The sequence below is a fragment of the Manis pentadactyla genome, chromosome 3 (genome assembly GCF_030020395.1).
Source record: "Manis pentadactyla isolate mManPen7 chromosome 3, mManPen7.hap1, whole genome shotgun sequence".
NCBI classification, from domain to species: domain Eukaryota; kingdom Metazoa; phylum Chordata; class Mammalia; order Pholidota; family Manidae; genus Manis; species Manis pentadactyla.
In genome coordinates, this window is record NC_080021.1 from 159,238,574 (window position 1) to 159,253,943 (window position 15,370).

Here is a 15,370-nt window from a genome sequence, read left to right on the forward strand (position 1 = left end):
CTTCATGTTCTTTCTTTGGCTCATTTCTGATTTTGTGACTATAACTTTAAAAAATTTTTCTAGCTGAATGCCTATGAAATTTCTTACTTCAAATGTTGTCAGCTCCCAGTGAAAAACTACTTTTCTGCAGTTTTAATTAAATGAAATTTTATTGGTATGTAACTGTGATGTTTAAGGAAGGGTAGTTTAAAATGTTTTGGCATTTGGGACTCTCATTTGTAACTTTCCTGTGATGGGTATTTGGTTGATTACATGTATAGTGCTGCTCTCACTGATTTTTCATATAATTCTTTTGGGAACGAGTTCCACAGAATATCCTCATAAACAGAATTTGTTATCCTCTAGTTTTATATAGTATATTGAGCAAAAGCAAGCTATTAAAAAGAATCCGCTTAGCCATCAGTTATCTGTGATTCTTAACCAAAATAACATCCCTGCCCATTTAAAAAAATGTGGTGAAATAAACGTTTGAAACTGAAAGAAAGGAAATCTAACTCCTTCCCTGAGTTAATTTTATATTACCAGCATTTAGATCTCTGATTTGGTTTATACTGGTTATTTCATGGTTTATGCCTTTTAAGTAATATAGTTTATTATCCTATTATAATAAAATGTTTTCTAATTTGTTAATAGAAATTTGTTAATAGAAAGTTAATAAACAAACAAAATGCATGTTTATTTCCTTTAGTAAAATTATTCTTAAAGAATTCATTTTAAACTTTAATGTATCATGAGGTAAGTTATCACATAGAAAAAGGGAGATACATATATAAAGATATGGAAAGCAGCCCTATATTTCTCTTATTCAGTTTAAAACCTTGGTTAAATATTGTTATTTCAGTTAATATTATATCTCTTACCTTTCTTATAAGGAAAATTGCTATTAATTTTAGAATATCATTGATTTTTATACTCTACTCTTTCTCCCATTACCTGTTAAATCTAATTAGTATCCATATCCCTAAATCATTCCAGATCAAAATATTGAAATTTGTTTTTCCCTTTTATTCATTCTTTTTATACAAGTATTGAGTTACTAAATTTTTTCAGACTCCTTTTGTGTCTTTGGTTTCCTGTACCAGATCCTTGTTATCTTATATCTGAACCATTACAGCAGGCTCATAAAGAGTTTTTCTGAATATACTTATTTTCTTAAAGCATTTCTATCTTTACTACTTCTACCATTGAAAGAGGCACAGTGCTTTAAGAAACTGATGCTTTAGGAACATAGTCAATGATTCTGTAACATCTTTCTACATTGATAGATAGTAATTTCACTAGAGAGGGTGAGGATTTAATAATATGGGTAACTGTCGAACCGTTGTGTAAGACTGTATATCAATGATACTTCAATAAAAGAAAAAAATGAATAAACAAGTAAAAAAGAAAAAAGAAACTGATGCTTTAAGGAAATGGTTCTCTGTTGCTTCTAGGATCTGGTCATTCAAGGGCATCTACCTACAGTCTGACCCCAAGTTATTTCACAAAGTTTTACTCCATATTATTCCTTTACATAAATTGTCTGCCCCAGCTAAACTGGTTGAATTTCTGAACATGCTTTGTGCTTTGTTTTTTGTCATTCCTTCTATTTCCTCACTCTGTTTTGTGTCCATCAAAAATTTCCTCATCTTCAAAGACAGCATGAAATTTCAAACTTCTATGAAACCTTCCCTGACTACCCTAACTGGATGTAATATCAACTTCTTTAAGTTTCTGAAGCTTCTGTTAATGTGGCAGTTACTATCCAGTATGTGGCATTATAATTTTTTGTTTACATGATTAGCTTCCCTGTTAGATTTTAGTCTTCTTGAGGGCTGAGACCACATCTTATATTTCCTGGTATCCAACAAGATCTTCAGTATAGTGCTTTGAACACATTTGGAACTCAGTACATGATTAATTAATTACTATTTAGTTTAAGTAATTTTGATGTAGAAGATATAATTTGAAGATATAAGCAGTGAAATAGAGTTTGATGTCATATGTACTCTATAATTGGGAAATCAACTTAAAGTAGTTTCCATTTGCAAAAGAATTTTTACTAAAATTTTCTGGAAAAATAATTGAAAATTAAGGGAGGAGTTGATGTTATTTTTAAACACATATGTTCTGGAAATTATGTTATAGGTTAAAATATAATAGTAGATTAAAAGGTGATAGTGAAACAGTGAAATACTTCATTCTAAATATTTTTTCTTTTAGTGGCGGCATGATTTTTTGCATGGGTGGATAAAAGTACCTGTGACTCATGAGACACAGGAAGAATGTCTTGGAATGGCAGTGTTAGATATGATGAGAATAGCCAAAGAGAAGGACCAGACCCCACTGGACATCTATAGTTCTATCAGGTAATGTCCTTATGCACATCCATATATATAAATGTGAACATTTGGCATTTTAAAATAATTTATTTATATTCTGTGTTTCCCCATACTTTCTGATTTTATAATAATTTAAAATCATATGGGTAACTTTTCTTCATTGTATGCAATGCACACTTTGTGAGATAAAAGAGATTATTTTTTCCTTTTTTTCTGTTTTATTGAGATACAACTGGCATATAGCATTGTATAAATAGATGGTGTACAGCATAATGTTTTGACTTACATATATCTTCATTAATTACCACAATAAATTTAATTAACATCCATCATCTCACATAGATACAAAAAAAGTGATTAAACTCTTAGGCTCTATTAACAACTTTCATATATATCATACAGCACTGTTAAATGTAGTAATCATATTGTACATACTTTCTGAGTACTTATTTATCTTAGGAAATTTTTAAAAGAGTTGGAGTACTACAGAAAATATCATAGCTGTTCACTACCTATTTGTTATTTGATTCACTTATTCTGAAAAGGCTAGGTAAGGTCAAAGGAATGAAAAGAACACCTAGGTGTGTAATTTTCTTATAGCATATCATCAAATTGTCTGTATAAATCTGAATCAGTATTTCTTAAATAGCTGTTCATATTTTACTTGAATTAGTATCACCTGAATTGCCTATTAAAAACTGAAGATTCTTGGGCTCTAACTCAAGAATTTGGATTCAGTTAATCTGAGGTAAAGCCCACAAATACAGATTTTTACAATTGTTCCATTCTTTTTTTATTTCAATTTTATTGAGGTAATTTAAAGACATTTAAGATATGTAAAGATATTTAAGATTGTAAGATATGTAAAATGTACACCATGATTGATTTTATGTATGTATACATTGTGAAAGAATTTCCCCCATTGAGTTTATTAACATATCCATCACCTCATATATTTATGTTTTTGTGTGTGTGTGAACATCATTTAAGTTTTCCCTTAGCAAATTTAAATTATACAATACAGTGCTACCAATTATAGTCACAATGTTTTACATTAGATCCTCAGATCTTATAACTGATCCATCATATTCTTTTTTTTTAAAATTCTGGTATCATTAATATACAATCACATGAGCAACATTGTGGTTACTGTATTCCCCCCATTATTCAAGTCTCCACCACATACCCCAATACAGTCACTGTCCAACAGTGTAGTAAGATGCTATAGAGTCACTACTTGTATTTTCTGTGCTATACTGCCTTCCCCGTACCCCCATCCCCAACTTTATGTGTGCTAATTGTAATGCCTCTTATTCGCGTTCTCTCACCCTTAACCCCCCCCCCCACTCCCTTTCCCTTTGGTAACTGTTAGGCCATTTTTGGGTTCTGTGAGTCTGCTGCTGTTTTGTTGCTTCAGTTTTTGCTTTGTTTTTATGCTCCACAGATGAGTGAAATCATGTGGTACTTGTCTTTCTCCACCTGGCTTATTTCACTGAGCATAATACCCTCTAGCTCCATCCATGTTCTTGCAAATGGTAGGATTTGTTTTCTTCTTATGGCTGAATAATATTCCATTGTGTATATATACCACGTCTTCTTTATCCGTTCATCTACTGATGGACACTTAGGTTGCTTCCATTTCTTGGCTATTGTAAATAGTGTGGTGATAAAGATAGGGGTGCATATGACTTTTTCAAACTGGGCTCCTGCATTCTTAGGGTAAATTCTTAGGAGTGGAATTCCTGTGTCAAGTGTTATTCCTATTTTGAGTTTTTTGAGGAACCTCCATACTGCTTTGCACAATGGTTGAACTGGTTTACATTCCCACCAGCAGTGTAGGAGGGTTCCCCTTTCTCGGCATCCTTGCCAGCATTTGTTGTTCCTAGTCTTTTCTGTGTTGGCCATCCTAACTGGTGTGAGATGATATCTCATTGTGGTTTTAATTTGCATTTCTCTGATAATTAGTGATGTGGAGCATCTTTTCATGTGCCTGTTGGCCATCTGAATTTCTTCTTTGGAGAAGTGTCTGTTCATATCCTCTGCCCATTTTTAAATAGGGTTATTTGCTTTTTGGGTGTTGAGACATGTGAGTTCTTAATATATTTTGGATGTTAATTCTTTGTTGGATATATCATTTATAAATATATTCTCCCATACTGTAGGATGCCTTTTTGTTCTACTGATGGTATCCTTTGCTGTACAGAAGCTTTTTAGCTTGATGTAGTCCCGTTTGTTAATTTCGATTTTGTTTCCCTTGTCTGAAGAGATGCATTCAGGCAAAAGTTGCTCATGTTTATATTCAAAATATTTTTGCCTATCTTTTCTTCTAAGAGTTTTGTGGTTTTATGACTTACATTCAGGTGTTTGATCCATTTCGAGTTTACTTTTGTGTATAGGGTTAGACAATAATCCAGTTTCATTCTCTTGCTTGTAGGTGTCCAGTTTTGCCAATACAAGCTGTTGAAGAGGCTGTCATTTCCCCATTGTCCATGGCTCCTTTATCATATCAATTGACCGTATCTACTTGCATTTGTATCTGGGCTGTGTAGTCTTTTCCACTGGTCTATGGGTCTGTTCTTATGCCAGTACCAAATTGTCTTGATTACTGTGGCTTTGTAGTAGAGCTTGAAGTCAGGGAGAGTAATCCCCTCTTCTTTATTCTTCCTTCTCAGGAGTGCTTTGGCTATTCGGGGTCTTTTGTGGTTCCATATGAATTTTATGACTATTTCCTCTTGTTTGTTGAAGAATGCTGTTGGTATTTTGATAGGGATTGCATTGCCTCTGTAGATTGCCTTAGGCAGGATGGCCATTTTGACAATATTAGCTCTTCCTATCCATGAGTACAAAATGCATTTTCGTTTATTGGTATATTCCTTAATTTCTGTCATGAGTGTCTTGTAGTTTTCAGAGTATGGGTCTTTCACTTCCTTGGTTAGGGTTATTCCTAGGTATTTTATTCTTTTTTGATGCAATGGTGAATGGAATTGTTTTCCTGATTTCTCTTTCTGCTAGTTCATAATTAGTGTATAGGAATGCAATGGATTTCTGTGTATTAATTTTGTATCCTGCAGCTTTGCTGAATTTAGATATTAGATCTAATAGTTTTGGAGTGGATTCTTTCTGGTTTTTTATGTACAATATCATGTCATCTGCAAACAGGAACAGTTTAACTTCTTCCTTGTCAGTCTGGATGCCTTTTATTTCTTTGTGCTGTCTGATTGCCATAGCTAAGACCTCCAGAGCTATGTTGAATAATAGTGGGGAGAGTGGGCATCCTTGTCTTGTTCCCATCTTAAAGGAAAAGCTTTCAGCTTCTTGCTGTTAAGTATAATGTTGGCTGTGGGTTTGTCATATATGGCCTTTATTATGTTGAGATACTTGCCCTCTATTCTCATTTTGTTGAGAGTTTTTATTATGAATGGATGTTGAATTTTGTCAAATGCTTTTCAGCATCTTTGGAGATGATCATGTGGTTTTTGACCTTCTTTTTATTGATGTAGTGGATGATGTTGATGGATTTTCAAATCTTGTGCCATCCTTGCATCCCTGGAATATGTTCTACTTGATCATGGTGGATGATCTTTTTGATGTATTTTTGAATTCGATTTGCTAATATTTTGTTGAGTATTTTTGCATCTATGTTCATCAGAGATATTGGTCTGTAATATTCTTTTTTTGTGGTATCTTTGCCTGGTTTTTGTATTAGAGTGATGCTGTCCTCATAGAATGAGTTTGGGAGTATTCCCTTCTCTTGTACTTTTTGGAAAACTTTAAGGAGGATGGGTGTTTGGTCTTCACTAAATGTTTGATAAAATTCACTAGTGAAACTATCTGGTTCAGGGATTTTGTTCTTAGGTAGTTTTTTGATTATCAGTTTGATTTCATTGATGGTAATTGGTCTTTTCAGATTTTCTGTTTCTTTCTGGGTCAGCCTTGGAAGGTTGTATTTTTCTATAAAGTTGTCCATTCTTCTAGGTTATCCAGTTTGTTAGCATATAATTTTTCATAGTGCTTTCTAATAATTCTTTGTATTTCTGTGGTGTCTGTAGTGATTTTTCTCTCATTTCTGAGTCTGTTAATGTGTATAGACTCTCTTTTTTTCTTGATAAGTCTGGCTAGGGGTTTATCTATTTTGTTTGTTTTCTCAAAGAGCAAGCTCCTGCCTTCATCAATTCTTTCTATTGTTTTATTCTTCTCAATTTTATTTATTTCTGCTCTAATCTTTATTATGTCCCTCCTTCTACTGACTTTGTGCCTCATTTGTTCTTCTTTTTCTAGTTTCATTAATTGTGAGTTTAGAGTATTCATTTGGGATTGTTCTTCTTTCCTGAGGTAGGCCTGTATTTTAATATACTTGCCTCTTAGCATGGCCTTGTCTGAGTACCACAGATTTTGCGGTGTTTAATTATTGTTGTCATTTGTCTCCATACATTGCTTGATCTCTGTTTTTATTTGGTGATTGATTCATTGACTATTTAGGAGCATGTTATTAAGCCTCCATGTGTTTGTGGGCTTTTTCATTTTCTTTGTGTAATTGTTTTCTAATTTCATACTTTTGTGATCTTAGAAACTGGTTGTTACAATTTCAATCTTTTTGAATTTACTGAGGTTCTTTTTATGGCCTAGTATATGATCTATTCTTGAAAATTTTCCATGTGCACTTGAGAAGAATGTGTATCCTGGTGCTTTTGGGTGGAGTGTTCTGTAGATGTCCATAATTAGGTCCATTTGTCCACCACAAATGGCTGGAATCTCAGTCTCTCTAAGTATTCTGCCTGTTTTAGCTTTCCAGCCCCACTGATCTCCAGAACACCATGCAATGTAGGTTTGTGTTCCCAAAACATATCTGCAGGGCTGTGTGTTCAGCAGTCCTAAGCTTCCACCCCTCCCTGCTCCCTTTCTCTTCCTCCTACTGTTGAGCTGGGATGGGGGAAGGGCTTGGGTCCCAGCCGATCAAGGCTTTGGTACATTACCCTGTTTTGTGAGATCTGCTCTGTTCTCCAGGTGTTTGCACTCTGGTGCAGCCTTCTTTCCTGTTGTTCTTTTAGGATTAGTTGTGTTTACTATATTTTCCTATTATATGTGATTTTTGGAGGAGTTCTCTGTCCTACCTCTCACGCCAACATCTTGAATCCTCCAAACTCCATCATATTCTAATGTAAGTGATCCATCCTCCACATTCTCCAGATTACTCTTCTGTAAATTTTAATAATAATGCTTAGTATGATTTTTTGAAACACTACCTCTATGTCTCAGCTTTAATGGCTCTAAAACTCTTCTATTATTTTTAATGGTATATATGACTGTTATAAGAATCTTTGATTTTTTTTTTTTAAGTTTGAAGAGTAAATATGTGTTAAATATTCCACTTACCAGATTAAAAGTTTGATGATATCATGACTCTGGTTAAAACTCCCTTTATTTCTTTAAGTCCTTCTCTCAATAACTGGTTTCACTCACTCCTTTGCTGAGTGCCTTCAATACAGTTACATAGCTAATTTGCAATTTCAGTTTCTGCATTTCCCTCTTTGGTTTTAAATATGCTTGATTTGTTTGCAGTTGTCTGTTAGGTCTTAACCTAAGGGTGTAGGCCATACTATATGGTTTCAGGAACTCACTAAGGAATCTTAAAGATTTCAAAGTCCAAAGGAAAAACAAAAATATTTCTGATTTTCACTAAGGTCTTGATCTTTATTACAATGCAGACAAACACTTCTTAGGATATTAAACTGATTAATTAACTAATTTGTTCATTCATTCATTTAACAGTTATTTTGAATACCTGCTATATGCCAGCCCATAGAACAATCAGGGAAAGTGTATCTTAGATATTGTTAACAGAAACTGAAGGGATTGAAGTTGAAATTGAATACAGTTGAAGAACAGAGAAGCTTTGTGCCACTAAAGATTAATTTTATAAATATGTATTCATCTTATGCTTATGCTATGGTGCAACACTTCTGCTTTGGAGAGCATAGTATTGTCCAAAATCTTAGTACAGTCTTTCTGTGTAGATTGTGGTTTCTTTGAGGTCTTGATATTCATGCCATCTATTAATTTTTCTCCCTGCACTATTTAGCCTAGTATCCTAAAGCCAATGTATGTTTAGTAATAGTACTTCTCTGATTCCCTTAACCAGAATATAAATCCATCTGCAAAATTCTGTATCAGTTTTTTCCTTCTGTTTACTTTTAAAATAGTGTAGATATTGAACACTCATTTTAAGATTCCATGATATTTTGAATTCATTATTATTATTTTTTATTAAAATGTCATTGATAATCTTATGGTGGTTTCACATACACAAAACAGTGATTCAACATTCACCCATGTTTTCAAGCCCTCACCCGCTCCATTGAGGTCACTATCAACGTAGTAAGATGTCATAGTCATTAATTGTATTCTCCGTGGTATAGTACTGTTCCAGTGACCTACCTATGTTGTGATTGCGATGTATAGTGCTCCTTAATCCTTTTCTCCCTCCCCATCCCTTCCCCTTTAGTAACCACTAGTCCCTTCTTGGTGGTTATGAGTCTACTGCCTTTTTTTGATCCTTTTGTTTTGCTTTGCTCTTATACTCCACAAATGAGTGAAATCATTTAGTATTTGTCTTTCATCTGCCTGAATTATTTCACTGAGCATAATAACCTCTAGATCCATCCATGTTGTTGCAAACGGCAGGATTTTTTTTCAAGAATTTCATAATATTTTAGAACAGCTTTATTGAGATGTAATTCACATATATAAACTTTACCCATTTAAGTATGCTATTTGGTATATTTTATTATTGAGTTAAAAGTGTTCTTTGTATATTCTGGATACAAGTCTCCAGATGTAAGTTATCATATATATATGATTATGTAAACATTTTTCCATTCTTTGGGTTGTTTTCACTTTCTAGAATGAAGTATCATTTGCCAGACAAGAGTTTAAATTTTGAAAGTTTTAATTTTGAAACAGTCTAATTTATCTATTTTTTCTTTTGTCTCTGTACCATGGTATTTTAATATTGGATGAAAACTTATACCTGTCCTGAAGCAAAAACATGCCTGCCTTGCTTGCCTTCTTAATATAATTTATCTCACTGGTGTTTTCTTAGTTTTCATTTAGTGCTCAGTTCTGAGAAATAATCAAGATACTCTATTCAGTATTAAAATATTCAGGATTGATGGGAAAACAGATTACTAGTTCTTGGCAGAGTGAAATAAGCTGCTTTGTTCCCAGAAATATTTGGTAGGGTATGGGTCTGTGATTAGTATAACTGAATACATATTCTTTCCCAGATTTAAATATATATATATATAAGGCACAGCTCTGCTTGTGTTAGGTGTGTCTATGTCTGTGAGCACATGCCTCTATGTGTACACATGCACCTATATGTTTTTGTGAATCGCTTTGTGCATGTGTATGTATTATTTTTTTTTGTATGCCAATTCCTAACTGGACATTGTGACTTAAGTATTAGAGTATAGAAAGTGTAGGAAATGAAGAATCCATTTTCCACTAAAATGTTGTTAAATGATCACTCCATTTCATTCTTCATCTGCTCTTTAAAATCCCAAGTTTGTTAAAGGGTGGGAAGGAAAGAATTGGAGAATGAAAAGAGCCTAGAAAACAGTCTGCTGAATTTGCAAACACTAGGCCAGGGCCAAGGCCACTTACAATAGCAACTGAGCTACATATCACTCAACACCCTTTCTGAACAACTAAGCAAATACTAGAGTTTCTAGTTACCTACACTAATTGTAATGATAAGATGCAGATTTCATTTTATGGTGCAAAAATAGTAGTTTGTAAGGCATGGTTCAATTTCTGAGCATTTAGAGCTTCAATTTTAGGATTCAAAAATTCAATATAAGAAAAACATCAGACGAAATGTTTTTAAAAACTCAGTATAAGAAAAGCATCGGGGGGGACAGGAGCCAAGATGGCAGCATGAGTAGAGCAGCAGAAATCTCCTCCCAAAACTACATATATTTTTGAAAATACAACAAATACAACTCTTCCTAAAAGAGAGACCAGAAGACACAGGACAACAGCCAGACTACATCCACACCTGGGAGAACCCAGTGCCTCGTGAAGAGGATAAGATACAAGCTGCGGCCTGGTGGAACCCAGGCGCCCATCACCCCAGCTCCCGATGGGAGGAGAGGAGTCGGAGTGGGGAGGGAGAGTGAGCCCAGGACTGCTAAACACCCAGCCCTAGCCATCTGCACCAGAGCACAGACACAGTGCATGCGTGGGGTGCTGGAAACTAGGGAAACAGGACAGTAAGACCTGTGAGCAGGTCCCCGCAGCCTGTGCCCCTGGGACAAAGAAAAGCAAGTGCTTTTTGAAAGTCTTAAAGGGACAGGGACTGCACAGCTGGACGGAAGCGTCCCGGGACACTTAGCCCAGCAGCTGGGAATCCCGGGGAACTCTGGGCACTCTAACCCCCTGGGCAGCAGGGCAGCTTAGAGGCCCTTAACGGAGATAAACAGCCTCCTGGCTGTTTCCCCTCTGACGCGGCTCTGCCATATCAGAGCAGCTGCCCGAGGCAGGCCACGCCCACAGCTAACACGGAGCTAAACTCCATAGCAGCTGGGCAAGAATTAGAAGCCCTGTCTGTGTGCAGCTGCGCAGCACAAGCCTCTAGAGGTTGCTGTTCTCCAAGGAGAGGAAGGCCACAAACCAACAAGAAGGGACGTTCTCCCAGCCATCACTAGTGCCAGCTCCGCAAACTATATCTATCGCCATGAAAAGACAGAAAAATTTGATACAGAGCAAACTCACAACCCCTGAGAAGGAAATAGACCTAACTAGTCTCCCTGAAAAAGAATTAAAATAAAAATCATAAACATGCTGACAGAGCTGCAGAGAAATATACAAGAGCTAAGGGATGACGTCTGGAGGGAGATTGCAGAAGTGAAACAATCTCTGGAAGGATTTATAAGCAGAATGGATAAGATGCAAGAGGCCATTGAAGGAATAGAAACCAGAGAACAGAAATGCATAGAAGCTGATGCAGAGAGAGATAAAAGGATCTCCAGGAGTGAAACAATATTAAGAGAACTGTGTGTCCAATCCAAAAGGAACAATATCCACATTATAGGGGTACCAGAAGAAGAAGAAGAGAGAGAAAAAGGGATAGAAAGTGTATTTGAAGAAATAATTGCTGAGAACTTCCCCAAACTGGGGGAGGAAATACTTGCTCAGACTACGGAAGCACACAGAAATCCCAACAGATGGGACCCAAAGAGGACAATATCCAGGCACATAGTAATTAAAATGGCGAAGACCAAGGACAAGGACAGAGTATGAAAGGCAGCCAGAGAGAGAAAATAGGTCACCTACAAAGGAAAACCCATCAGACTTCTCAACAGAAACCTTACAGGCCAGAAGACAATGGCATGATACATTTAATGCAATGAAACAGAAGGGAATTGAACCAAGGATACTGTGTCCAGCATGATTATCATTTAAATATGAAGGAGGGATTAAACAATTCTCAGACAAGCAAAAGTTGAGGGAATTTGCCTCCCAAAAACCACCTCTACAGGGTATTTTAGAGGGACTGCTCTAGATGGGAGCACACCTAAAAAGAGCACAGAACAAAATGCCCAACATATGAAGAATGGAGGAGGAGGAATAAGAAGTGAGAAAAATAATCATCAGACTGTGTTTATAATAGCTCAATAAACAAGTTATGTTAGACAGTAAAGTAGTAAAGAAGCTAACCTTGAAGCTTTGGTAACCACGAATCTAAAGCCTGCAATGGCAATAAGTACATATCTTTCAATAATCACCATAAATGTAAATGAACCGAATGCACCAGTTAAAAGACACAGAGTAATAGAGTGGATAAAAAAGCAAGACCCGTCTATATGCTGCTTACAAGAGACTCACCTCAAACCCAAAGACATGCACAGATTAAAAGTCAAGACATGGAAAACAATATTTCATGCAAACAGCAGGGAGAAAAAAGCAGGCGTTGCAATACTAGTATCAGAGAAAATAGACTTCAAAATAAAGAAAGTAACAAGAGATAAAGAAGGACACTATGTAATGAAAAAGGGCGCAGTCCAACAAGAGGATATAGCCATTATAAACATATATGCACCCAGTACAGGAGCACCAATATATGTGAAACAAATACTAACAGAATTAAAGGAGGAAATAGAATGCAATGCATTCATTTTGGGAGACTTTAACACACCACTCACTCCAAAGGACAGATCCACCAGACAGAAAATAAATAAGGACACAGAGGCACTGAACAACACACTAGAACAGATGGTCCTAATAGACATCTACAGAACTCTACATCCAAAAGCAACAGGATACACATTCTTCTCAAGTGCACATGGAACATTCTCCAGAATAGACCACATACTAGGACACAAAAAGAGCCTCAGTAAATTCCAAAAGATTGAAACCCTACCAACCAACTTTTCAGACCACAAAGGCATTAAACTAGAAATAAATTGTACAAAGAAAGCAAAAAGGCTCACAAACACATGGAGGCTTAACAACATGCTCCTAAATAATCAGTGGATCGACCAAATTAAAATGGAGATCCAGCAATATATGGAAACAAATGACAACTACAACACAAAGCCCCAACTTCTGTGGGACGCAGCAAAAGCAGTCTTAAGAGGAAAGTATATAGCAATCCAGGCATATTTAAAGAAGGAAGAACAATCCCAAATGAATTGTCTAATGTCACAATTATCGAAATTGGAAAAAGAAGAACAAATGAGGCCTAAGGTCAGCAGATGGAGGGACATAATAAAGATCAGAGAAGAAATAAATAAAATTGAGAAGAATAAAACAATAGAAAAAAAATCAATGAAACCAAGAGCCGATTCTTCGAGAAAATAAACAAAATAGATAAGCCTCTAGCCAGACTTATTAAGAGAAAAAGAGAATCAACATATATCAACAGAATCAGAAACGAGAAAGGAAAAATCATGATGGACCCCACAGAAATACAAAGAATTATTACAGAATACTATGAAAACCTATATGCTAACAAGCTGGAAAACCTAGGAGAAATGGACAACTTCCTAGAAAAATACAACATTCCAAGACTGACGCAGAAAGAAACAGAAAATCTAAACAGACCAGACCAATTACCAGCAACAAAATTGAAGCGGTAATCAAAAAACTACCCAAGAACAAAACCCCCGGGCCAGATGGATTCACCTTGGAATTTTATCAGACATACAGAGAAGACATAATACCCATTCTCCTTAATGTTTTCCAAAAAATAGAAGAGGAGGTAATACTCCCAAACTCATTCTACGAAGCCAACATCACCCTAATACCAAAACCAGGCAAAGACCCCACCAAAAAAGAAAATTACAGACCAATATCCCTGATGAATGTAGATGCAAAAATACTCAACAAAATTATTAGCAAACCGAATTCAAAAATACATCAAAAGGATCATACCCCATGAACAAGTGGGATTCATCCCAGGGATGCAAGGATGGTACAACATTCAAAAATCCATCAACATCATCCAGAACATCAACAAAAAGAAGGACAAAAACCACATGATCATCTCCATAGATGCTTCAAAAGCATTCGACAAAATTCAACATCCATTCATGATAAAAACTCTCAACAAAATGGGCATAGAGGGCAAGTACCTCAACATAATAAAGGCCATATATGAGAAACCCACAGCTAACATCATACTTAACAGCGAGAGGCTGAAAGCTTTTCCTCTGAGATCGGGAACTAGACAGGGATGCCCACTCTCCCCACTGTTATTCAACATAGTACTGGAGGTACTAGCCACGGCAATTAGACAAAACAAAGAAATACAAGGAATCCAGATTGGTAAAGAAGAAGTCAAACTGTCACTATTTGTAGATGACATGATATTGTACATAAAAAACCCTAAAGACTCCACTCCAAAAACTACTAGAACTGATATCGGAATTCAGCAAAGTTGCAGGATACAAAATCAACACACAGAAATCTGTGGCTTTCCTATATACCAACAATGAACCAACAGAAAGAGAAATCAGGAAAACAATTCCATTCACAATAGCATCAAAAAGAATAAAATACCTAGGAATAAACCTAACCAAGGAAGTGAAAGACCTATACCCTGAAAACTACAAGACACTCTTAAGAGTAATTGAAGAGGACACTAACAAATGGAAACTCATCCCATGCTCCTGGCTAGGAAGAATTAATATCATCAAAATGGCCATCCTGCCCAAAGCAATATACAGATTCGATGCAATCCCTATCAATTTACCTACAGCATTCTTCAATGAACTGGAACAAATAGTTCAAAAATTCATATGGAACCACCAAAGATCCCGAATAGCCAAAGCAATCCTGAGATGGAAGAATAAACTGGGGCATATCTCGCTCCCCAACTTCAAGCTCTACTACAAAGCCACAGTAATCAAGACAATTTGGTACTGGCACAAGAACAGAGCCACAGACCAGTGGAACAGAATAGAGACTCCAAACATTAACCCAAACATATTTGGCCAATTAATATATGATAATGGAGCCATGGACATACAATGGGGGAAATGACAGCCTCTTCAACAGATGGTGCTGGCAAAATTGGACAGCTACATGTAAGAGAATGAAACTGGATCACTGTCTAACCCCATACACAAAAGTAAATTCGAAATGGATCAAAGACCTAAATGTAAGTCATGAAACTATAAAACTCCTAGTAAAAAACATAGGCAAAAATCTCTTGGACATAAACGTGAGCGACTTCTTCATGAACATATCTCCCCGGGCAAGGGAAACAAAAGCAAAAATGAACAAGTGGGACTATATCAAGCTAAAATGCTTCTGTACAGCAAAAGACACCATCAACAAAACAAAAAGGTATCCTACAGTATGGGAGAATATATTCATAAATGGCAGATCCGATAATGGGTTGACATCCAAAATATATAAAGAGCTCACACACCTCAACAAACAAAAAGAAAATAATCCAATTAAAAAATGGGCAGAGGAGCTGAATAGACAGTTCTCTAAAGAAGAAATTCAGATGGCCATGAAAATATGACATGAAATTATGCTTC

The 15,370-nt window shown here is 35.8% G+C and overlaps 1 protein-coding gene across 1 annotated transcript in view; it reads left to right on the forward strand.

The window, feature by feature from the left end:
- Nucleotides 1-15,370, forward strand: part of JAK2 (Janus kinase 2) — a 147,767-nt gene that overhangs the window by 83,431 nt on the left and 48,966 nt on the right. The window contains exon 6 of the mRNA XM_036928439.2: nt 2,203-2,348. Within this exon, the coding sequence (XP_036784334.2) occupies nt 2,203-2,348 (146 nt within the window). The remainder of the gene's footprint in view (nt 1-2,202; nt 2,349-15,370) is intronic.